This window comes from Lichenostomus cassidix, chromosome 8 (genome assembly GCF_008360975.1).
Source record: "Lichenostomus cassidix isolate B80296 chromosome 8, HeHo_3.0, whole genome shotgun sequence".
Classification (NCBI taxonomy): domain Eukaryota; kingdom Metazoa; phylum Chordata; class Aves; order Passeriformes; family Meliphagidae; genus Lichenostomus; species Lichenostomus cassidix.
In genome coordinates this window covers 23,720,301-23,744,209 of record NC_139489.1, presented here as the reverse complement: position 1 = coordinate 23,744,209, position 23,909 = coordinate 23,720,301, and the positions used below count along the sequence as shown (strand labels likewise).

The 23,909-nt window shown below is 57.8% G+C and overlaps 4 protein-coding genes across 5 annotated transcripts in view; 1 reads left to right on the top strand and 3 right to left on the bottom strand.

The window, feature by feature from the left end:
* The first annotated feature begins 1,762 nt into the window (after window positions 1-1,762).
* Window positions 1,763-5,402, top strand: PHGDH (phosphoglycerate dehydrogenase). Its single transcript, XM_085068426.1, has 12 exons — window positions 1,763-2,052; window positions 2,293-2,444; window positions 2,589-2,654; window positions 2,734-2,788; window positions 2,867-2,965; window positions 3,068-3,200; window positions 3,280-3,428; window positions 3,649-3,801; window positions 3,923-4,055; window positions 4,281-4,408; window positions 4,602-4,830; window positions 5,106-5,402. Exons 1-12 carry the CDS (start codon window positions 1,915-1,917, stop codon window positions 5,261-5,263), a joined length of 1,593 nt encoding a protein of 530 aa, XP_084924552.1. The 5' UTR covers window positions 1,763-1,914; the 3' UTR covers window positions 5,264-5,402.
* A 487-nt stretch (window positions 5,403-5,889) lies between these two features.
* HMGCS2 (3-hydroxy-3-methylglutaryl-CoA synthase 2) lies at window positions 5,890-9,351 on the bottom strand. The gene is made up of 9 exons (XM_085068427.1): window positions 9,144-9,351; window positions 8,456-8,895; window positions 8,069-8,194; window positions 7,641-7,805; window positions 7,402-7,570; window positions 7,146-7,316; window positions 6,533-6,639; window positions 6,304-6,429; window positions 5,890-6,223 (listed from the first exon to the last, which is right to left on the bottom strand). The coding sequence occupies exons 1-9, from the start codon at window positions 9,254-9,256 to the stop codon at window positions 6,117-6,119; spliced, it is 1,524 nt and encodes a 507-aa protein (XP_084924553.1). The 5' UTR covers window positions 9,257-9,351; the 3' UTR covers window positions 5,890-6,116.
* A 929-nt stretch (window positions 9,352-10,280) lies between these two features.
* On the bottom strand, window positions 10,281-12,084 carry REG4 (regenerating family member 4). Of its 2 annotated transcripts, none has more exons than XM_085068435.1 (6): window positions 11,975-12,084; window positions 11,205-11,280; window positions 11,005-11,102; window positions 10,786-10,923; window positions 10,601-10,706; window positions 10,281-10,449 (listed from the first exon to the last, which is right to left on the bottom strand). In XM_085068435.1, exons 2-6 carry the CDS (start codon window positions 11,266-11,268, stop codon window positions 10,376-10,378), a joined length of 480 nt encoding a protein of 159 aa, XP_084924561.1. In that variant the 5' UTR covers window positions 11,269-11,280; window positions 11,975-12,084; the 3' UTR covers window positions 10,281-10,375. The 2 variants fall into 2 exon arrangements, with proteins under 2 accessions (XP_084924561.1, XP_084924563.1); XM_085068437.1 differs by having other exon boundaries at window positions 11,205-11,373; window positions 11,975-12,059.
* Window positions 12,085-15,002: 2,918 nt separating this feature from the next.
* Window positions 15,003-23,909, bottom strand: part of NOTCH2 (notch receptor 2) — an 82,745-nt gene continuing 73,838 nt past the window's right edge. The window contains exons 30-33 of the mRNA XM_085068410.1: window positions 20,283-20,584; window positions 19,791-19,938; window positions 19,433-19,530; window positions 15,003-18,754 (exon numbers count right to left, since the gene is read on the bottom strand). Of these exons, the coding sequence (XP_084924536.1) occupies window positions 17,414-18,754; window positions 19,433-19,530; window positions 19,791-19,938; window positions 20,283-20,584 (1,889 nt within the window). The 3' untranslated portion in view covers window positions 15,003-17,413. The remainder of the gene's footprint in view (window positions 18,755-19,432; window positions 19,531-19,790; window positions 19,939-20,282; window positions 20,585-23,909) is intronic.

Below are 23,909 nucleotides of genomic sequence, written 5' to 3'. Positions count from 1 at the left end.
ATCCATCTGGCTCCCTTGGAGGTCAAGGAGTGGGGAGACATGCCTGCTGGCATTGCCAGCACCCCCAGTGTCCCAGAAAGCGCCCGGCGAGGGTCGAGGTGCCGTGGGGCTGTGCCTCTGGCCACAATCCCCAGGAGAGGGCACCAGCTGGCCGGGGAAAGCGGCAAATGCGCTGCCACGGGCAGCCATGGCTTGGCCACGCGTGTCCTCCGCACAAACATGCCACAGCGTGGGAGAGGAGCCACGGAGGCGCTGGGCAAGCCCGGGCGGTGCCGGCACGGGGAGCAGGGCGCCGGGATGCCAGGTCCTGATGTGTCCTCCGGGCACCTTGAGCAAGGTGCTAATGGCTAAAACAGAGGCCGGGGCTGGCGCCCTGCTGTGCCAAGGGCCGCGGGACAGCGGGACTTATCCACCCACAGCAAGTCCCGCAGTGGGGGTGCCCCCAGCCCATTCGTGAGGCTGTGGACAGGGGGTCCTGTCCCTGTTCCCGGGTCACAGTTCTCTGCCGAGGGGCCATTTCGAGACTGCTGCAGATTTCACCAGCCGCTGCCCTTGACCGCATCTCTCACCCCGTGCTGGCCGCCCTGGACTTTCCCCGCTCTGGCGTCACGGTTGTTTTCTGGCTGTGGCTGCAGAGCAGCACGGGCTGTAGGTGGTGCCAGGCTGTACATTGCTCCAGGGTGTACGTAGTGCTGGGCTCTCCCACCTCAGCTGTGCTGCCTGTGGCGAGGACAGGCATCCTATTCCAGCCACCTCCTGCCTGCTGGGACACACAGGGCCATCACTTGGGCTCTGCTAGGTTTAACAGCATCCAGGGCCACCCAGGTATCACACTGGCAGTTTGGCCCAGACCTGCTGCCTGGGGCACGCAGAGCCTGAGGAAAGGCCCAATCCTATTATGACTCTGCTTGGGAGCCCTGGGTCGGTTCTGCCCACCCCCAGTGCACGGAAAGCGGTGGAGGAAAGGGCCAGACCCTGCTCCCCATGGGCAGCATCTGGGGTGTGTCTGGTCCAGGTGCCCTGTGAAGGGCTGGCCGCATGGATGCCCTGCATCCCTTGCCATCCACATGCTGGGCCGTGCCCTGTCTCACGGACCCCTCGCCATCGTGTCTCAGGGCCAGCACTTCCCATGCGAGGTCACTGGAAGCAGGCACGTGCTCTTGCGCCATGGAGGGCGTTTGCGGGGTGGCTCCCATGCACCCCACGTCATTGGGAGCCAGTGGCCAGGGCTGGCCCCGTGTCCCCAGCCCCTTATCAGGGGCATTGCTCAACAGTGGGCATGAAGTCGGGGGTGGGCAGGGACCGTGGCACTGCCTCACTTCTGAGCTGTGGGGTCTGAGGAACCCCCATTCCTGGGCGATCTGGGCAGGGCATGACTGGGCTCATCATGGGCTCGGGCCGGGCTGCTCCCTGCCAGCGGCACCCCCAGCTTTGTGGGGAGCCACCCGCACCATGGTGGCTGCCACTGCCGTCCCCCTGCTGCCTTCCTGAGCTGTGATATGCGGGACAGGGAAACTGAGGCACGGGCGCGGTGTGCAGGGTCGGGACACGCTGTCCCGCAGTCCCTCAGGTTTCGTGGCTCCCGGACTCACGGGGTCCCGGCGGGGCACCCCCCTCCCTTGCTCTGGGGCCGCTGGGGGGCTCGGCACAGCCCTGGCCCCGCAACCCCCGCCTCCTCCCTCCCTCCCCCCGGGGGCGGGGGGGATGAGGGGGAACCGGGCGGGCTGGGGCGGGGAGGGGAAGGGAAGGAGGTGGGATTATGGAGACGGGACCCAATGAGCCCGAAAAACGTGCACCGCTCGCAGTTTTTTTAGCCCGGCAGAGAGGCAGTAGCAGCCTCTCGGCGGCGTGCGGAGAGAGCCGGCAGCCCCGTCCCGTCCCGTCCAGCCCCGTCCCGTCGGGCCCGCTGCCGCCATGGCACTGGGCAAGCTGCAGAAAGTGCTGATCAGCGACAGCCTGGACCCCTGCTGCCGGGAGATCCTGCAGGCCGCCGGGCTCCGGGTGCTGGAGAAGCCCGGGCTGAGCAAGGAGGAGCTGCTGCGGGAGATCCGGGTGAGGCAGGGCTGCACCCACGCCTGGGTGGGTGGGCGAGTGAATGGGTGGGTGGGCGCGGCTGCGGGCTGGCGCTCTCGGGTGCCAGCGGACCCCCTCGACTGGTCCCCGCCTCCCGTCTGATGCAAGAGCCCGGCCGGTTTCGCACGGCGGATCCCGGACCCCAGCAGGGGCTGTCCCCATCGCGGGACCCACACGGCCCCGGCCCCGGTCCCACTCACCCTGTGTGTCACCTCTTAGGACTGCGATGGGCTCATCGTCCGCTCGGCCACCAAAGTCACGGCCGAGGTGCTGGAGGCAGCAGAGAGGCTGCAGGTGGTGGGCAGAGCTGGCACTGGCGTGGACAATGTGGACGTAGAGGCAGCCACCAGAAAGGGCGTCCTGGTCATGAAGTAAGAGCAGGAGTGTGGGGACATCTCTGTCTGTGATCCTGGGGAGGCAGGGGAGGCACCACCCTGTGTATCTCCATCCTCACGGGGCACAGACCCCTGTCAGCCCGGGGGACACACACCAGTGACACCATTCTCCATCCCCAGCACACCCACTGGGAACAGCCTCAGTGCCGCCGAGCTCACCTGTGGGATGATCCTGTGCTTGGCCAGGTGAGCACAAGGCAGGATGTGGACACAGACGTGTGCCCTACAGCTCCCTGCCCCACGCTGACCACAGCCTCCTTTTTAGGCAGATCCCACAGGCAGCTGCCTCCATGAAGGAGGGCAAATGGGACCGTAAGAAGGTAGGAGACAGGTGAAGCACCTCTGGGTGGTGGGTGCCTGCGTGGGGTGTGCTCACTCACTCTCCCTGTGCTCCTCAGTACATGGGCATGGAGCTGAACGGGAAGACGCTGGCTGTGCTGGGGCTGGGACGCATCGGCAGGGAGGTGGCCACCCGCATGCAGGCTTTTGGCATGAAGGTAAGCAGATAGGGAGGGAGGAGTGATGGGGAGCTTGCAACTCCCTGACCTGGCCAGAGCCACCTTGCCAGGCTGCAGGAGTGAGTGCTCTCTCTGCCTCAGACCATAGGCTATGACCCCATCATTACCCCCGAAGTCTCAGCCACCTTTGGCGTGGAGCAGTTGCCACTGGAGCAGATCTGGCCCCGCTGCGACTTCATCACAGTGCACACGCCGCTGCTGCCCTCCACCACGGGTATGGAGTGGGCAGCGGCACAGAGAGGTTTGGGGAGAGCTGGGGCAGACCCCTGCTGCTCACAGCCCTTCTTCTGCAGGACTCCTGAATGACAGCACCTTTGCCAAGTGCCGCCGGGGCGTGCAGGTGGTGAACTGTGCCCGCGGTGGCATTGTGGACGAGGGCGCGTTGCTGCGGGCGCTGCAGTCGGGGCAGTGCGGTGGGGCTGCCCTCGATGTCTTCACACAGGTGAGTGGGGCTGTGGGGACTCCCCGAGCCTGGCATTGTCTCAGCATCACCTTAACTTTGCCCAACCCAAGGCAGGGCAGCCTGGCAAACCCTATGGGGCTGGGGCCATGGACAGCCCTTCTCAGCTTCCCTCCTTGCAAAGGAGGTGGGGTAAACGCCCCCTGCTCTGAGCTCCCAGGGGGTGCTGGGAGCTGATGGCAGGATGGACCTGTGTCTGCAGGAGCCCCCAAAGGACCGTGACCTGGTGAACCACCCGAACGTCATCTCCTGCCCGCACCTGGGCGCCAGCACACGGGAGGCACAGAGCCGCTGCGGCAAGGAAATCGCCATGCAGATCGTGGACATGGCCACGGGGAAGGGGCTGACTGGCGTAGTGAGTTCCTCTGCAGCACCTGCCCTCTGGGCCTCAGTTCCCCCAGCTGTAACACATGGGTGCACTGGGAGCAACGCTCCATGTGTGATCCCTGGCACGCTCTCACCTCTCTCTCATGCAGGTCAATGGGCAAGCTCTCAGCAAGGCTTTCGCACCCCAGACCAAGCCCTGGATCGCCCTGGCCAGGGCCCTGGGCACGGTGCTGTGTGCAGTGGGCAAGCAAGTGCAGGGCAGCATGCAGGTCTGCACCCTAGGTGAGCCTGGGTGTGGGGACCACAACGGGCAGGCAGGAGAAAAGATAAACAGGAAGGTGGTTGACAGTGCAATTGGAGCCCAGGGATGTGCAGGGATGGATGAGTGGATGGATTGGGTGGGTGGATGGACTGGGTGGGTGGAAGGACCAAGCCCCAGGCTGGCCACTCCAGTGCAGGCCTGACTTCTCTGCTGCTGGCCCATACACCCTCCTCCCTGCACCCCAGGGACACCCCTGAAGGAGGCTGGAAGCTACCTGACGCCTGCTGTGGCTGTGGGCTTGCTGGCTGGAGGGACACAGAAGGAGGTCACCCTGGTGAACGCCACACTGCTGGCCCAGGAGGCTGGGCTGAAGGTATGTGGGCAGCTGGGCTCTGCACCTCAGCCTGGTGCACCTTCCCCAAGCAGCATGAGCCTAGGGACACCCTACAGGGCTGCTGGTGCAGCACTCAGGCTGGGTGCTCCCTAGGGTGCCTCCAAGGACATTCCTTCCCCACCCTCTGCCACACTCAGTGCCTGGACACTGAGTGGCCGTGTCTCTCTGGCAGGTCACAACCACCCACATTGATGTGGCTCCCGAGACCGACAGCAGCACTGGTCTGGTGCAGGTGTCCCTGCAGGGCACCCCACACCAAGTGACAGGGACGGTGCAGGGCAGCACTCCGGTCCTTCGGGAGATCAACGGGGCCACCTTCAGGCAGCCAGCCCCACTGTCTGGCCCACTCCTCATCTACAGAGCCAAAGCCTCTGATGCCAGTGCTCTAGCCACACTGACCGGTGAGTCCCTGTGCCAGCCCCGAGCTGCAGGGACACCCTGGGGAATCTCTGCATCTGACCTAGAGCAGAGCCTCAGCTGCAGCAGATGTCGCCTGGAAAGAGGGATGGGAGGTTTGGGCCGGGGGTTGTGTGATGTTGAGCAAAGGACTTGTGGTGGGGGAAGAAATGGCATTGTGGACCTTTGAGGGTATTGGGCTGAGCAGAGGCTCAGCTCCCCGCTGGGTGCTGGGGCAGTGGGGCAGCCTGTGGTCCCTAATTCCTGTCCTCCTCTCCAGGGCTGCTGAGCAAGGTGGGGAGCCAGCTCCTGTCCTACCACAGCTCCAGCACGGTGGCAGGGGAGCAGTGGAGTGTTGTGGGGCTCTCAGCCCCACTGTCCAACCTCAGCGAGCTGAAGCCACATGTCACGGAAGTCTTCCAGCTCCACTTGCTGTAGATCCTGACTGCCAAGGACTCTCCCCAGGGCTGCAGCACCTGGACCCTCCCCCAGCTGGGGAAGCATCGCACATGGCCATCCCTGACCTCCACACTGGGTTTGGGGTGGCCCTACACTCAATAAAGAGTCTGGAAGGAGAGAGTGTGTGGTGTCTTGTCTGTGTGGTCCTTTGTCCTCCACCCCAAACCCCCTCCCTCCTGCCCCTGCTGCTGTTTGCTGAAGGGTGCAAAGGTCTCTGTGGCTGCCGAGGTCCTGTCTGGCCACAGTCCAGTGCTGGGACATGGCCCAGAGAGCAGTGCTGCTCCTCCCATGAGTCCCTGCATTGCCTGTGCCCTCCTGCCCATGGGTTTTGCCATGAGGATGTTTCAATTCAATGACATTATGGGGAAAATGCCATCTTACCACCCCCAAACTGGAGTCTGGGAGGCTGGGGCTTACTTGGCTCCCCCAAACCATCAGGGCACGCTCCCATCCTGGGGAAATGGGGGGTACTGAGCCACATGTCTAACTGGGCAGGTGGCCATGGAATAAATCCCATGAGCGGCTGCGATCCAGATGGACAGTTGTTAAGAGGAAGGAACCTGGGGCGGGAGGAGACAATTCAAGACTAGGAGCCAGAGCCGGGCTGCTGCCCCCTCCCATCCACACCTTTATTCCCTTGCACTGCCCAGGCATTTGCAGAAGATGCCGCCATCTCCAACAGCTCTGGGGCCCGAGTCGCCACTGGCCACTCCCCAGCCATCCAAAGTAAAATTTCCCACAGAAGCAAGCCCCATATGTGGGGATAAACAGGGATGACAGTGGAAAAGAGAGCATCCCCCTCCTCAGGGCTCAGCACTCAGGTAATCCCACTCTAGATGGGCTTCCTGGCATATTCACGGCGGTACTTGGAATCCACCCGTGTCAGGTACCAGGTTCCGGGGAAGAGATCCGCCTGGGAGCCGTGGGGAGCGTGGTCAGCTGCAGGGAGAGGTCAGTGATGCTCAGGGGTGTTGTGGGGTCCCAACAGGGCAGGGTCACATCCCCCCAACCCCACTCACCCAAGTGATGGGTTTCCTCCCGTCTCTTCATGATCTCGGCGAAGTCCTTCGGGGCCACGCGCTTGCGGGAGTCCAGCCGAGCGGGCAGGTCAGCCAGGCTGGACACCAGCTTGTCCAGGGGCGAGCCTGGCAAGGGGCACCCCATGTGTGAGATGGCACTGCTGGCAGCCCTGAACCCACAGCTCCACGCTGCCCTCCCTTCCCAGCCCCTCTCTGCCCTGGGGCTCACCTGGAGCTGCATCCTGCGAGACACGGAAGGAGAACATGCTGGCGGCCAGTCCCGAGCCATAGGAGAAGGCACCGATCCGGGAGCCAGCCAGATCCCGTGCAGAGCACCTGCAGTGAGAGGTTACAGGAGATTTGGTGTGAGGGGGAAATGGGGATGCAGCTGTTGGGGGCTGCCTCATTTGCAGGCAGGCAGATCCTTGAGCCTCTGGACCACATTTCCAGAGGAATGTGGCCCTGGAGTGAGGTGGTGCCAGGGAGGCCCACGGCAAGGCTTTTGTTCCCCCCAGAGCCTGTCTGTTCCCATGACTCCTTTCCCATGGGATCACTCATTCTACTGGGCATGACAACAGGGGTTTTCATCCTCCTGCTGATGACAGAAGGGCTTTATGCACTGGCCCAGCTCCAGCAAGCTGGGATGAAAAGACTGGCAGAGAGATGGCGTGGAGCAGGATGCATCCACACTGGGGGTTGTGTGCAGTGAAAGCACCAGGTCCCTGTTGAGGCAGGGGGAGAGGAGTGCTGGGAGATGAGTTCTGCCCCTCTCTCCAGCCAGGGAGTGCCTTCCCCAAAATGACCTCCTCCCTCTTCCCAAGCCAGCATTTTGGGGGACTCACTGTGACAGGAGGGAGGCCAGGCAGCCATACATGGATGGTGTGTACATGTTGCCATTGCGGGAAGAGAGGAGCAAGGAGGGCTTGGTCTTCTGGTTGAAGATGTCCTGGCTGGCTGTCTGGAACGCCTTCTCCACCTCCTTGCTGGTGTAGGTGTCCTCCAGCTTCACACCGCTGCCCAGAGAGAGACCAGCTTGAACCCCAGAGCAGCACATCCCTGGCTGGGCTGAGGGATGGGGAACATGGCACAGGGACTCACCGGAAGGACTGCAGCCCCTTGTAGAGGCCAGAGGCTGTGTCGGGGTTGGGGGAGGCCAAGAAGTCGTTCAGCAGCAGCCGCCCTACAGATTTCTGCACCAGCTTGCAGAAGGGTGAGTGGAAGATGATGTACTTGAAGTCATCAAGGGTGAAGGGCCTCTGGATGCCAGCTGGGAGACAGCATGGGGCCATCAGCATCCAGGGGGATGAGATGGGCACCTTGGGGGTGCTGCCACTTACCCTGCTTCCACTGGGCCTCTGCCTTCCGTCGGTACACGGCGTAGCAGCGGTCCAGAGCCCGCAGGTAGCACTGGATGGAGAGATGCCCATCCACCACCGGGTACTCAGAGGACAGGTTTGGTTTGTAGAAGTCGTAGGCGTGCTCCATGTGGGTTCCACGCAGGCCTGGGGGTATGGGGAGAGCCCACAGTCAGGGAGTATCAGGAGGTCCCAGCCCCATGGCAAACACCCTGAATCCAGCAGCATCCCTGGTCACTCCATGGTGCCCACAGGGATGTGGCTAGCCTGGATCCCGGCATATCCAGCAGGATCTGGCAGAGCTAGCGCTGCTGGAGTTGAGCAGCTCTGCCCAGGGCTGGGATGTGGATGTGTGGCCCCCAGGAATGGCATCCATCAGTTCCCCGTTGCCAGGGTCTCATGACACTGACCTCTCTCCAGCACCAGCGGGGCGTTGGGTCCCACCAGCATGGCGATGGCACCGGCACCTCCCGTGGGCCGTGCGTTCCCAGTGGCATAGACGGCAATGTCCCCACACACCACCACAGCATAGCGACCTGAGAGAGGACAGAGGGACTGGCAGGGCCATCAGTGGGTGGAAGCCATCATCCTGTGGCCCTTGTGTATTCCCATTTCTGTGCTGCCAGGTGTCACACCAAGATGGGCAAGTAACTGGGGTGATGGAGATCCTGGAGGGGCAGTGGCTCCCTTTGAAGTGGGAGCAACTTCGAGTTTCAAGCCACCTCCTGCCCCCTTCCCCTATCCCATGGCACCCACCCAGCGTCCAGCCCCACAGTACGGCCCCTGCCTGCACTCACCATCCCAGGCACTGGACTCCACCCAGGCGGCAGCATTGAAGAGCGAGGCTGTGCCCCCGTAGCAGGCATTGGTGGTGTCGATGCCCTCCACGTCAGTGTTGCCCGAGTCATGGAAAAGTTGCATGAGGACCGTCTTGACAGCCTTGGATTTGTCGATGACGGTCTCGGTGCCCACCTCCAGGCGGCCGATGGCGTCCCAGGAGAGGCGCCCGCGCTCCACCAGCCGCTGCACCACCGTCAGGCACAGGGAGTTGATGTCCTCGTGGGCAGCACAGAAGCCCATCTGCTTCTGGCCCAAGCCCCGCGTGTACTTGCCGGCCTCCACGCCATCAAACTGCTCTAGCTCCTCCTGATCCACGTACTGGGCAGGGAAATACACCTCCAGGGCCAGGATGCCCACATCCTTGGGCCAGGCACCTGTCCCGGCGGCACTGGAGAGGCTGTGGGACAGAGGGAGTGGCGACAATCCTGTGGCAGCCTTGGGGACAGAGGGTGGCCCTGGGGAGATGCCACCAACGAGCAGCCCAAAGTGGGAGCACCCCAAATCCCTGTTAGTTCCCTGCGCCTGGCAGTGCTGCGGGAAGGAGGGAGAGGCTACCCTTCCCCAGCAAGGTCTAAGAGCTCAGGCAGCTCCCCACCCCTACCCTGGCTATGTCTCCAGCCCCCTGTGATCCGTGTGGATGCTCACCATGCCCTCTGCCAAGCCGTGGGATGCTGGGCACCCTGGGGTGCCCTGTCTGGCCCCAGCGGTGCCCACCTCGCCCCCCAGCAGCGTGCAGCACGCCCCACCAAGCGCAGCATCTTCGCCCCGGCCGCTGCACGGACGAAGGGACGGCCGGCTGGACAGAGGGACAGCGGGATGGGCCTTGCGTACTGCTTTTATAAACTGCGTGGGCAGCTCGGCACAGCCCTCCCAGCCTTTATCAGCCTGCCGGACCCTGGCGCTCAAAGGTCACCGAGCTCCAGCCAACACGACAAGGGGGAGCAGAGCTTCGGAGGGGGGAGCTTGAGAGATGTCTGTCTTGCGCCCCAAAGCCTGGGAGCACGGAGCGGGAGCCGGGGCTGGGCAGCGGGCCGGGCTGTCCCGCAGCCCCGAGTGCCCGTGCCCTGGGGCAGGGGCAGCTCCGGTGCCAGGCTCCCCGGCACGGCTGCGGTCACTGCGCGGTGAGCGCGGCGCTGTGGCCTCCCCGGCTGTCCCCGCGGTCCTGGGCAGGGAGCAGAGGGCGGCCAGGCTGTGTGCCGGCACCGTCCGTGCTGCCCGGGACGCAGTCCACGTCTGACACGTGCCGCGGCTCTGGGGGGTAAAAATCCCAAGAGCTGGGTGGGGGCAGAGCCATCTTCAAAGCAGCACAGCGAACAGCCACGTGATGCCTGTGGCAACAGAACAGTGACACAAACGAGACCTTTGGTCCCAGCGCTGCAGTCAGCATGACCATGGGGCAGTGTTGCAGCCCCCAGATGCTTGTGGGGCTGTCTGCACAGGGGGAACCACCCGTCCCCGTGCCTGCACGCCCAGGACAGCTCCCATCCCCACCCACAGCTCGGGTGGTGGCTCCACGGTGCCCTAGGCCTCCATGTGTGCACCCTGGGGACACTCCTGTCCCCCCACCTGCTCCACAGGGACACCTGTTGTATTTGGCACCCGAGGGCTGGTATGAGCAAACACGAGTGCTCAGCCAGGAGAGCCACTGCCCCGCAGCTCCTGGGAACTCATCCCCGAGCAGCTCTGCCAGCACTGGGAAGTTCGGGGAGCCGTGGCAGAGCCTGTCTCTCCCTCTCCCCGACCAGCCCAGGGCTTTGCACCAGCACCAAGCTCACACAGCACTTGCATGCTTCCTTTTTTATAGATGTATTTAAAAGAATTGTGGGGAGGGGAGCAGAGGTGGCACGGGAGGGACATCGCCGGGGCGGGGGCTGTGCTCAGTGCAAGGGGTAGAACTTGCAGACGTAGGGATGTTTCTGGGAGCAGTCTGCGCTGGACCACAGAGAGAAGCCTGCGGGAGAGACGGGCAGGGCGTTGGCAGGGGGCACGGTGAGGATGGGCACCGGCTGTGCCCACCGCAGCCCTCCGAGGGGATGGGAGCTGGAGGAGGAGGGAATGCCGGCGAAGCCCGGGCACCGGAGGCGGGCGCAGGGAGCACTCACCGCTGTGGTGGGTCAGCACGGCGCAGCTCCCCCCTCGGGCTCCGTTCCCAGGCATCCCACTGGCGACACTGTAGTCATTCCCACTTGTCCACTGCCAGGCCTGGCTCTGTGCAGGGAGAGGGGCGTTCAGAGGCATGGCCCCGCTGTTCCCCAGCCCCCCATCACCCCTGCGGCCCACACCTCACCTCTTTACTCTGCTGGAGTCCAATCCAGACGGGCTGCACTCGCTGGTAGTAGGAGATGGCTCTCCCGAGGGTCACTGCCTCACGGGCCTCCTCTACCCAGGCCAGGTGGGCTCCTTCGTGGACGGCCTGGCACTGCCTCTGCGGGGAGAGCTGTCAGTGCCAGGGCGCCTCAGGGACATGGGCAGGTCTCTGTCCACCTGCGTACCCCGGTGGGCTTACCTCAGCCTCGTCCCAGGTGAGAGAGCCCTGGAAGTACTTGAAGCAGCTGAGCTTGTAGTAGTACCAGCCATTGGGACAGTAGTTGATGTACCTGCCAGCTGTTTAGGGAGAGCAGGGGTGAGGGACAGCCGGCAGGGCTGCCTGCAGAGGAGCATGGCTGGCTGCTGGCCCCGCAGCTGCCCCCGAGGCGTGGCACTCACCCACGGGCTGCAGGAGCCCCACGCAGCCCAGCAGCAGCACGGCGAGTCTGGCCGCTGCCACCATCCTCCTTGCTCCCTGTAAAGGCTCGGCAGGGTCACACAGGGTCCCTTGGGGACAGGGGATACCACCCGGCCCTGCTGTGGGCTGATCCTGGTCCCTTTGAGCCTCCTGGAGGAGATGACAGGCTGTGCCTCCCTCTCTGCTCCCCGGCACAGGTCACTGCCCCATGCCTGCACCCCACGCCCCAGGCATGGCTCGGGGTCCCCAGCCCACACCGGCAGCAGGTCATCCTGGCCACACCAGTCCCAGCCTCGGCAGGAGGCACCTGGGAGAGCCAAGCTGCTCTCTGGGGACATGGGGACAGTGCTGTCACGGACGGGGTCAGGGGACCCTGGCAGTGGCACAGGGAGAGCCGGGGCCGCTGGGGCTGCCAGGACTACGTGCACGGCGGTGTTTTCACGCCCCGAGCTCGTAGCGCTGCCCAGGCTGCGGAGGCAAATCGGCCACATCAGCGCAGTTCCCCTTTATCTGGGCTAATCCCTGGGCGCTGGGACCGATTCGCGGACTCAGCTCGTCTTCCCCTCAAAGAAGCAGCGACAAAAGTCAACGCAGGGCTGAAAAATGCATCATCGCAGCCTGCCCCCTCCAGCGAGGGCAGAGCTCAGCTCCCCCGGGGGCTGCCAGGGAGAGGGACCAGCTCCTGCTCGCCCGCCAGCCAGCTCTGAGCATCCCCAGGCCCCAGGTGCCTGGTGAGGGTCCTCTTCCTCACCTGCTGTCCGGAGACGGTGAGGAATAGCGGCTTGGCGTGGGTCACGGGGAGAGGAGAGGAGAAGACCTGCCCTTTATAGCCTGGTGCTCACCAGCATCTGTGTTTGCCCAACTCAGGTGATTCTCACCATAAAAATCTTACTGCTGACCCCCCTCTGCCCCCCCACTTTGCTGGAAAAGTGCCCAGATCTCTGTTTGCATTTGACATTTCTCCAAAAACACACAGGAAGAACCTGTCCTAGTTGGTCAATAAACCCCTTGCAATTATCATTAATTGCTCCCGCGATACAGATATAATCTTCCAGCGAAGAACAGCCTGGCACATGGCAGGGATGCCCGCTGGGCTTGCCCTGGATCGCCCGGGGGCTGGCGGGGATGAGCCCCGGCGGTGATCCCCCTGACCCCGCCAGAGCATCCCTGCGGCCAGCGGCCGGGCCGTGGCTCCGACCCCCTGGCACTGCCCGTGCTCCCAACTGAGGGATGGCACCCGGCCGGGCCCCGCGCCCTGCCTGGCTGTGCCATGCGTCACCCACACACCGCCCTTGTTTGAACTGCCGGGGGATGTTTGCGAGCAGGATGCGGGACGCCGGGATGTGGGAACAGCCTGCAGCCGGGGGCTGGCGGTGCCATCAGATAGCGGGGAGGGTGCCCAGCCCTCAGGCAGTGACGCAGGGCTTCGTCACTCCGTGTCCCTTCGAAGGAAGGGGCAGGCCCGGCAGCAGCAGCCCCCCGCTGTCCCTGCAGCCCCGGCCCGGGGAGGCTGCTGCCGGCAGGGAGCCGAAGATGAGCCCCTGGCCCCTGCAGCCCTTTGCAAGGTCTGGCACAGCCTTCTCTGCCATGGTCTTTGCTCCTCGCTCCGGGGTGCCATCTGCACCTGCGGGAGGCAGCTGGAGTTCTCCACCCTCCTGCTGCCACCATGCTGCTCTAGAGTGTCACTTTGCTGGTTCCTGATGGACCAAAGTGGCTTTGAGACCTCATCCTGCCGCCTGTCCCGTGGCTCCTGCAACGCTGCCAGCTCCGGCCCATGCCAGGCTCTCCTTGCCCAAAACCCTTGGTGGAGGCCAGTGGGGAGGAGAGGAGCTGCCATTTATATCTTGGTGCTCACCAGCATCAGTGCGACCCAGGGAGCAGCTACCTGCAGAGGATCCAGGGCCAGGGCTGAGCCCTGCTTCCCCCACATGCAGAGCTGGCCGTCTGTTTCAAGCCATGTACACCCCAGGGATGTCCCATGGGATCTTCACTGCGGCCGTAATTGCTGAAACATGCAGCCGGTGAAGGCTGCTACACCCACAGGGAGCAGCTCCATGCCGGCATGCAGAGGCAGGTCTGGCTTCTGCCCCCGGGAGGGAGGAGGATCAGATCCATCTCATTCACCCACACAACCGGGATAGAGCAGCTGCTGGTGCTTGCTAGGCACCCTCCGGGATCCAAGGGGTAAAACCTCCTCGTGTTCAAACACAGCTGCTGCCTGCTATCAGTTCTGAAAGAAACAACCTGCCCAGATCAATGGGGGAACCCTGTAAACACAGCAATTCCCCAGAAAACAGGACTCCACCCTTGATTAATGAAAAACTCTGAAAAAGCTCCCCAAACGAGCCTGAGGCTCCTCCACTACTCAATTAGATAAGGGATGCCGCAGCTCCGTGCTTGGATGGTTCATTTAGGCACATTTGGATGCAACAACAAGTTTCCACAAGCCCCTGGCCATCCCGAGCTGGGGAAGAGGCATGAGCCATCCCGAGGAGACACAGCTTCAAGTCTCAGCCTGAGCACCAGTAAACTCGATGCAGCTGTGCCAGGGGCTCAGCAGAGCTCGCTAAACTTTGGCACAGATGTGCAAGGTGTGGGGAACACGGATGAATGCCTGCTGGAGGTTTGGACTTGCCCAGCTGGCTCTACCAGGAGACACAGGAGCTGCACTGTTTGAATATCAAACCCTTAAAATGCCCCCAGCAGCTTTACTCCAGCTCAGCATCGTAATTCAGCTATTGGTTCCATCCGAGTCCACAGTGAGAGCTGGGAAACAGCCAGGTGAGCACCAGTGGAGCCTGAGGCTTCAGTGGCATCTCTGTGCTCCAAATACAGCACAGCAGCCATGGGCAGTTTCTTCTCTGATTGCTCAAGTCAAACTTTTCAAGTCTGAAACAGAGGAGTTCTGATTCTCTGTTTCACAGGCTGGAGAATCACACATCTTCATGCTCTTAGTCTGGAGAAAGGGAGGCTCAGGGGGGACTTTATCACTCTCTACGACCCAAAAGGAGGCTGTGGACAGGTGGGGGTTTGTCTCTTTTCCCAGGTAAGAAACAACAGGATGAGAGCAAATGGCTTCAAGTTGCACATGGGGAGGTGGTTTAGATTGGATATGAAGTAATATTTTGTCAGTGAAAGGGCAGTCAGACATTGGCTCAAGCTGCCTAGAAAGTGGTGGAGCTACCATCCCTGGAATGTTCAAAAAACATCTGTATGTGGCATTTGGGGACATGGTTTAGTGGTGAACACAGCAGTGATGGGTTAAAGGTTGGACTTGCTCTTAGGGGGCTGCTGCAACCTTAAGGATTCTATACATCAGCTGAGCCAAAGGCAGGGAGGCAGCTCCAGGGATGAGGGTCCTCTTCTCTGCTGGAAGGACAGGAAACAGCTGAGGGAAGCAAGCAGGACCTGAGAGATGCAGTGAATCCACAGCTTCACTGACCACTGCCCTAACCCACACGTGCTAAAAGCCACAGAATTGCCCCAGCCCTTCTCTGGCTCCCACAGGCAAGCAAGAGCTTGTAGCCAAAGTGGCTAAGAGCCCATCCCAGTCCCTCCCCATCCTTCCCAGCTGCTTGGCTGCTGGTTACTGCCCTTTCTCAGCTAACCAAGAGACCCAAAATCCATCTGCTACACCCACACCAGGCTGCTTCCAGCTCCCTTGGGTGGAGCTAAGAGGTGGGGTTCATGTGCTGCTGAAACAGAGCACTCCTGATTCTTTTATAATCCAGTGGGCCAAGGTAGCCAGGAAAACAAATGAAAACAGCAGCACACGGACACTGGGCACATACTTTTTATTCTGGGGATAAAAATTGCTTATACATTTGGCAGCAACTATTTTCATAAAAGACTTTTATAAAAAATGTAAAAATAAGCAAATATTTTCCATTATTAATATAGGAAAATGCTGCTGTGTGAATGGTTACTCTACAGCTTACGAGATAAAATACCACCTTAAGGAGATATTATCTTTACAAGTAGTTAAAAAAAAATAGAGAAAGGCAGAGGGCCATCATATTAACAGGCCAGGCACGGAACCGGCTTCATTCCACAGAAAGCACTCATCTTGTAAAAGGTAGCCACATATATAAAAAGGCACTTGGTTATTTGGGGCTAACGAGCAACAGCCCTTTGTTTCTTTAGCATCGATGTAGCAACACTTCATTATTTGCAGTGAAAGGTGTACCTGGACAGACCCCCAGGAGGCTGCAGGCCCCTGCCTGGAGGTCTGAGTCGGCTGCAGCTAACCTGCAGAGGCCACGCTGCAGTGAGCATGCCGGAGAATGCTGTGTGCACCGTGAAAAGCAGTAACTTCACACACAATTAAAAACTTCAGCCCAAAACGGTGGCCCCGGGAACCAGCTCCTCCTGAGGCCCTGCCTTCATGTACCATTGAGTGGAATTAGGAAAAAGAAAAAAAAAAGGCAACTTGGACTCTTGATTAGAATGGAAAGAAACACCAGAGACAATACTGTACATGGTAGGGTGTTGGATGGCCCACTCGGAGGGGAGCAGCCTTCAGTCCTTTGGCAGCAGCCGACAGCCCCGAGCTCTTTGGAAGACGTGTCTGCAGCGTTCCCCTGAAGAGGTAGGAGCAAACCATCCCCACAAATGTTCACTTCGGCTGCTGGCTGGTCTGGAGCCCTTCAGAGAGGCGCTACTCTTGCGGACAAAGCAGAAAGAGCGGCTGTTTGTCTAAGGTCAGCGACAGCTGGCTTCCACAACTCCAAAACTATCGGGGGGCAGCAGTACGAACAGCTCTACTCTCCCACAGAGCATGTGGGGCACCTCGGCTGGGAAATCTCTCCACAGGCTGAAGCTGAGAGCAGAGGACAACCCCAAACCTGTGAATCAAACTGCAGGAGGCAATGGTTTCGGAGCTATTTGGTCTGCTGCCAGAGCCTGGCTCCTGGCTTCTGGCACGCCGCTCCTGCTGCTGGAAGCCTGCTTAGCAGTCAGTGCTGCAGCCTCCATGCACTGGGAGGGGAAGACAAGGCAGCTCCGACCCAGGGCTGGAGCAAAAGGGACACTTTTCATTTTCGAAGGGCTGGATATCGTTCCTGACGCAGAAGGACACACACTGCAAACATGTAACCACATGTTTGACACTTCTTGATAATACCATAAAAAGGCAGCATATGGTATCTGGAGGACAGGACACACAGCCACCCTTGGATGGAGGGGAGGGGATTACTGTGCAAGAACGCTGGGAGCTTGTGTTACCAGTTTTTGAAACACTCCTGCTCATCCCAAGAGCTTCCCAAAACGCCTGTACCAGTTGCAGTGCATCTCTTCTGGCATGGGAGCCCACGAAGGCAGCCATGGATACTCCTGGCAGGATGGGGGCACAGGGAAGGTAGTGTGTCAAAATGGTCAGGGGTGTCTCAGGGAAGAGACACACAACACTGGAGAGATGTGCCCACAGGCCACCGTGGTGGGAAGACCAGGTCAGACCAGCGTTTTTGGGAGGGAAAATAACAAAACAAACAACCTAAAAAGACTATATGTATATATAATCTCATAATACCCGGGGAGCAGGCAGTGAGAAAGCTAAGGGGTGTTAGTGGGTCTGTATAAGACAAAGACTCTTGAAGAGGAGAGGGTGAAGCTGCGTGACAGGAGGTGTCACTTGACCTGCAGGTATTTTGGGAGGTCCGGCTCGCTTGCTGAGCAAGAGTGGACGAGGGAAGGAGGGGTCTGGGAATGTGGGTGCAGCTCTGAGCTGTGTCAAGACAAGGCAACTTGAACTCGAGGAGAACTAGTAGAAGGTGCTTCAGAGAGAGGTTACGTGGGTAACAGAAGGAGTAACAAAATAAGGATACAAAGCTGGTTTTGGCTAAATTTCTGGAGAAATGACCACAAGATGTGTTAAGCTGAAGAGCTGTCTCCCCAAAGCAACGGTGGAACATATTTAAAAGCAGACTGGAGAATCCAGTGCAGACAGCAGTCACATCCAAGGTGCGTGGGAGTTGGTTAGAGGTGACCCAGCTGGTCTTCTCCATCACCAGCTTCTACAGTTCTCTGTTTAGCATAAAAGCATACAAGTCTACAGCGACCACAGTCCCTCCAACGAAAGAACATCCTGGGCTCATTAAGACTCTTGGATACTAAAATGGTTCTTCATTTCCATCCTGGAAGACCTTCATGAGTTCTGGAGTCCGCTTTAGTCGGGCTGCACCTCGGGCAGCCTTCAGGCGTACACCTGCATGTTGTTCCGCTGCTGCTCCGTCATGTGAGCGGCTGCTGGCCCACGCTGGTTGTTACTGGGACTGGTTGCCACATCAGACCAGTCAGAGGCAGAGTGTGGGGAAGAGCTTGACCACTGGTCTGGAGATTCGGGCGATGGAGTCAGGTACGGGTGCTCCCCTTGTAAGTGCCGGTTGTGGCTAGGAGTCCGTTCTGTGGCCGAGGAGTAGCAGCTGTGCTGGGAGGGAGGCGTGGGGTACTTGCCCATCGAGGTCTGGAACTGGTGGTAGGCTGGGAGGACCGTCTGAGCCACCTGCCCATCCTGCTGAGGGATGGCAGCCATGGAGAACGAGGCGCTGGGTAGCTGGGCTAGATCTGGGATCTGGTACATGGAGCTAAGAGGGCCAGCCATGTTCTGAGCACAGTTTGACTGGGCCTGCTGTGGCAGTGCTTGCTGGTTTATGCTGCCCTTGGGAACCAGCTGGAAAGTCATGATGGGGGGCAAAGACTCCCTGGACACCCCCAAGTGCTTGGCGTCTGCTTGAACCAAGCCACTCTGCTGGGAAACACTGGGGTGGGAATGCATCACCTGGGGCACCATGCCAAACATCTCGTTGTACTGGGACTCGTTCACCTCCATGCGGTTCATCCACTCGGTGGAGACGTTGCCTGGCCGGAGCCTGCCGAGCCCACTGTTGGGAGGGGTGGTTCTGTGCTGTGAGAGCAGCTGGCTGACAGATGGGAGCACCGTGCTGGATCCACGTCCCAAGGGCTGCATCTCATGGAGGTTGGAGAAGGACATGGTGTGCGCAGCCTGCACCGATGGAGCGGTCAGCAGCGAGCTGGGCGACGAGTGCAGCACCCCCGGCGATGGCATCACGGGAGACGAGGTTGGTTCAGATGCAAAAGCGTGGGGCGATTCCAGGGAATCCACCGGTGACAGGGTCACTGAGCTCTCTGAAAACTGCCCTTTGCCCTCGCTGAGGGACTTCTTCCTTCTCCTCTTTGCATCTTTGGTGAGGTTGGTGGGCATGCCTTTGGCATTCGGTTTTCGTGACTTCTTGCTTAACGAAGCGTGTTTCAGGTTGAGGAAGGACCTGTTGGGGCCACAGATGACTGGGGAGAGGGCAGAGTTCAGCATGGCCCCAGGATGCCCAGCAGGGCTGTGGGCCACGTTGTACTCATTGAGGAGCTGCACGATGTCGTGGTGCATCCGGTCCTGGGCCACGTCCCGGGGCAGCCGGTCCATGTGGTCTGTGATGTCTCGGTTGGCAAAATGGTCCAGCAAGATTTTTGCTGCTTCAAAACTGCCTTCCCGAGCAGCAAGGAAGAGGGGAGTCTCCTCCTGGAAACACAGAGAGTAAATATTTTAGCAGCTTCAGCATGGGGGGACTGACTTACAGCTCACAATGCCTTATGGTGTGGCAGCCTGGGAAGCACTGCTTAATGCAGTGTCACACTAACAGTCACCAAGAGTCGCCCACCCTGAGAGGTGCCCACTGGAAAAGGAAGATTACAGATAATTTCATACACAGCAGTGGAGCACAGACTCCACTATCCCACCAGGAAGAGCACCGTTCTGCCATGGATCCTTGGAGGAACAGTGAAAGCACCTAGTACCTTTCTCCCCTTGTCCTCTATGAGGGAAAGGTACAAAAGGCTAAAACAGCCCAGTAAGGAACTGCAGCTTGTTGGTAGCTCTAGAATCTACTGAGCAATATATACCAATCCAAAAAAGAAACTTTAGGCAGAGGAGAGAAATCGAGGACTAAGACACAGCAAAAGCTAACAGTGAAACTACAGAACATCTGCACAGTGCAGACAGTCTGTCAAACAGGGGCTTGTCTGCCATTAACCACCCTGCACTGAGATCCCTGGAAATGTGTCAGGACCTGACTGCTGCTGGGCTGCCAGATATCTTTCTCTCACCAAGTTTAGAAAATCTGAACTTAGTTCACTACCAACAGCAAAGAGATGCTTTGAGTTAGGAAGCACAGGCTTGCTGAGCACCCCCACACCATACCTTGTTATCCTGCATGTCTCTGTTGGCTCCATTTTTCAGCAGTACTAGTGTTGCTTCCACGTTGTTGACAGCAGCAGCCCAGTGAAGAGCAGATTTACCTGCAGGGAAACCCAACAACTTCAGTAACAAACCAAGGAGGAATTTTGCTATTTTGCTTCTCCTCCAGGATTGTCTAACCAAGCCACTGTGCAGCAGTCTGTAGTTTGTTTCCATTGGAGGACTCCACAGGAGACCCCAGAATGTGATTTAGCTACGGAATTCATGAGCATCCCCCACCCTGGGAGAGAAGCAGCCCACCCCCTCCCTGCTCACACCATGGCAAATATTTGCCCAGCCTGGAACATCATGTTCACATTACCATGGTCATCCACAGCGTTCACATCAGCCTGGCAATTAATGAGCTCGGCCACCATCCCTTCCACAGCCAGACGTGCAGCCAGAATTAATGGGGTTGTCCCATCATTCATCCGAGCATCCAAGTCTGTCACTCTGTTACGGATCAGGATCTGCACAACAAGGGAAGACAGATTTTTTTCAATGCCACTACAGACCAAAACTGAGGATTTGGCAGAATCTCAACAAAAATTTTACAATGACAAAGCAGCCTGTGCACTGAAATGCAAGGACCCAGAAAACAGGTGACAGTGACAAACAGACCAAATAAATACATGCCAGATGATTTATGCATGCTGAGTTCTTCAATCTATGAATACCCAAGGAAACCAGATGTAAAATAGCTCTGGCCTGGCCACCACACTGTGGAAGGCACGAGAGCAGGGCTGTGAGTGAACAGAGCACAGCTTGGGCAGGCTCATACAAATACAGGGCACAGACTTCTCCAATGCCATACCTGGAAGACTCCCTGGGCATCAGCAGCCACGGCTGCGTGCAGCGGGGTGCGTCCCATGTTGTCCCGAGCGTTGGCATCTGCCCCGGCATCCAGGAGCCGCTTGGCAGCGTCAGCTCTGGAGTACCGGGCTGCCAGGTGCAGGGCCATCTCCCCAGTGCGGTCTGTCTGTGCCTGCAGGTTGGCACCTTGGTAGATCAAATCTGTGATTATGTTTGCTGAGGAGTCTTCTCCATCCTCGTCATCCTCGCTGATGTCAGAGCCACCCGCACGCAGAGATGCCAACATCAGTGGAGTACATCCATCTGCAGGGGAGATGGTGATATAGTAACCTGGCAGTGACAGCAAAGGCAGGGAAACCCTCCCACAATCCTCCCTTGAGCACCTACAGCTAGTCTCTCCAGTTGCTTTAACCCAGACCTCTTTTCTTAAAGGCCAACAGAGTCAGCAAGTTCTTTTCCTTCCAAGCAGGACTTGAGTACCTACTGCAACCCCAACAGAATGTAAGATACTCCTCTAAAGACTAAGATCATTGTAAGACAAAAAAAACTTTGCTGCTCAAGTGGAAAACTTCCACAAAAAGTAAGGGCTAGCTGAATTCCAAAGGAGAAGCAAGGGCTATAAAGAACAAAGTCACCGGACAACTAAGTATAACTGTTCATGTAGATGTTCTAATCACATCCCTGGGGAAAAGAAACAGTTGAAAGAAAAATTATCGGACAATCAGCTGCTGATTATTGGTGACATTTTGTAGATACTACCCTGAAGTGAAATGCAAACAAAAGCTTTCATATCTGTTTCACAGCAAGGTCATCATGACCCTGAAGTTGTGACAGTCAAGCACTCAGAGCTGACAAACGTCCCAGGATGAATAGTCTCACACAGTTTGAGTACTTTAGGAGATACTGGTCTTACTCTCCTCAGGTCTCCAGTGATGGGCTCACACTGATGGGATATCAACAAAGGCTAAAAATCACATTTGTCCAACCAGGATCCCTGCACTGTCAGTGGAAGGAGAAAGGCTCCTCCAAACCTCTAATTTAACTTAGCTCCCTTGGATGAATCTTCCTCTCTGCTGATCAGAGAGGGCAGTGCAGGAATACCTCCTCATGCTGCTGATTCTTCACTCTTGTTAATACCCTCCTTGATGCAGGATAATTAAAACTGAAAACAGCTCTCCATATTTTCAGCAACCCATAAAAATGCCAAGTGCTTCAGTTTCAGCAGCCTCTGAATATTCTAGGATATTTGCTAAAACCCAAAGACTGTAGCTGTTGACATTGATGCCTCCTTACTGATTTTACTGCTTTACTCCACACCCATCAGAGGCACCTGGAGAGTAAGAGGGACTCAGCAGCAGAAGTGAACCACACTGTGCTAATCGCTCCACTGGAGCTCACAAGCAGAAATACAAGACAATCTTTTCAGCAAGTACCTGATTTATCCCATGGGCAAGCAAGGGACAGCCAACAGCTTCTCTGCCTGCACAGCTCTCAATCACAGAGCACTGCACAAAGCCATACTGGGGTTCTGTGCACATAAACAAGGTGGTATCTCCTACTGAAGGGACCACACAGAGCTCTAATGCCCTGCTCCCATTTCCCACCTTCTGATCACTGAGCCTTCCTGGCTCTCTGCTTTAGGACAGTCCCAAAACTTTCTACAAATCTACGGTTCCATGCAGGGCACAGCGAGCAGCAGGCTCTGCTCAGCTCCAGCAGCATGCACGCTCCTCCTAGTGGCTCACCACCACAGGACACACTGCCTTCCAGCCGGCTCCTTTCCCAGGATTTGTTGGACGGCAGCACAGCGTTGACGTATGGGCCTGGGTTCAGTTCCAAAACCCAGTCCTGTCTATAGACCCTCTCGCCTGTTCTCCAAGGCTATACCTCCCTTTGTGCTTCTCCCTCCCACTGCTGGCTCTGCTCCCTTGTCCCAAATGAACACTCCTCAATATTCCAGTCAGGCTGTGGTCTCCTCCGTACTGCCACAACACAAAGAGCAGAGAGACAGAGCACAGAAAGGAGCTTTCCTTTTCTCCAGCACCACAGCTCTGGGAAAAGCCACTCGCAGGATAGGTCTGGCTTGCTCAATCACTGCAGTTGTCCTGCATGATCATGCCTAGCTGCTCCACAGGGACACAGCTATAGTACAGCATTAAATCCTTGGAATAATTGGCTGCCACCCTCCACAAAGTTTCTCAGGTACGTGCAGCTCTTTTCAGAGCTTTGCAAGCTGGCCACACACGGCTGGTTTTATGAGGCCAGCAAAAGCACATCCAGCTAGACAGTCACAATTAAGTGCTTGATGGACTACTAGAGAAAAAAAAGCTGTGGACACAATGTCTTTTTTCCTCCTTCCAGCTTGTTCTCTCAAAGAGCTGGAAAAGAACCCAAAAGCATCCAGCTGGAGGCAGACACCCAGCATGGAAAATTCCAGTCTAAACCACTGAAGTTTTAGTAACTCAAAAAAAAAGAGGGGCATATAATAGGGACAGTTCATCAATTTTAATTATAGGTGGTGTTACCAGTTATGCCTATAATTGCATTACCCTGGTTACACACTCACAATAACTCCAGTGAAAAGAATGTCCTCACTGCTCTGGGGGACACAGAAAAAGAACAGCATGGGGAGACAAAGGTGGTGGCAGCATTTTATAAAAACTCTTCTGTTTGCTGTCTTTCAGTAAGACAAGCCTCTGAGTACATGTAAAACTCAAGAGTGAGATGGTAAAGTCAGGAGCTCACCAGACAGGTACACCTGAAGGTCTCATACAGGCACAAAGTACTGAAAGCTGGGATGTAAGGAACCCACAGGCAAAATCTCTAGGCAATACTTCTGTAGGACACTGGAGCTGAGAGACTGCAGAAGGTGCTAGGTTAAAAGAGGAACAAACCCTTGGTACACCAAGGCATCTCTTCTCTCTCTAGGAAAGATCTCTACTGTTCTACCTGCACCTGCAGTCAGGATCCAACTCACCCAGCTTCAGATGGCTCCAGCCCAGACACCTGCACTCAAATCAATCAGCCTGAACGCCCTTTGTAATTAGGGGCAGCAAAGCATTACTGAGGTGTGAACCATCAGTTCAGGAGACTTCCTGGGACAGAAGGGAACCACCTCTTAGAAAGGTCCATTTTTTCCCTCTGCCTACAAAAGTGAGGGTGGCGAGGGCAGAGAAAGAGCCCCACTAATTGTGAGCAATCCTACCCCACCTTACTAACCCATTATTCCAACATCTCTCAGACTTTTAAAATTATTTCTGCCCTGACAGCTGCTTGCTTCTGATGCCACAGAGAGAAATAATGTCGAGCAGCTTGCTGCAAGCTTCTCAATTATATCTGGATGACAGGAAAACAACTCACAGGTCAGTATTATTTCATTGCTATTGTTGGACAAAGCTTTGGGTGAACATAAAAATAAGCAGTCTGGAGTCTTAAGAACATTATTGCCTGCGCTTGGAAAGCTTTTACCCTGCCACACAACTAGAAGTTTCAATGGGGGAAATAAAGAAAAGCTTAAATTTGGCAGAAACTGATGGTTTATGTTCTCACACTCATTACACAAAAATCCCTCCTTCCCTCTGCATTTAGGAGAGCTAATGGGTCAATGAGCAGAAAAGACAATAGAAAG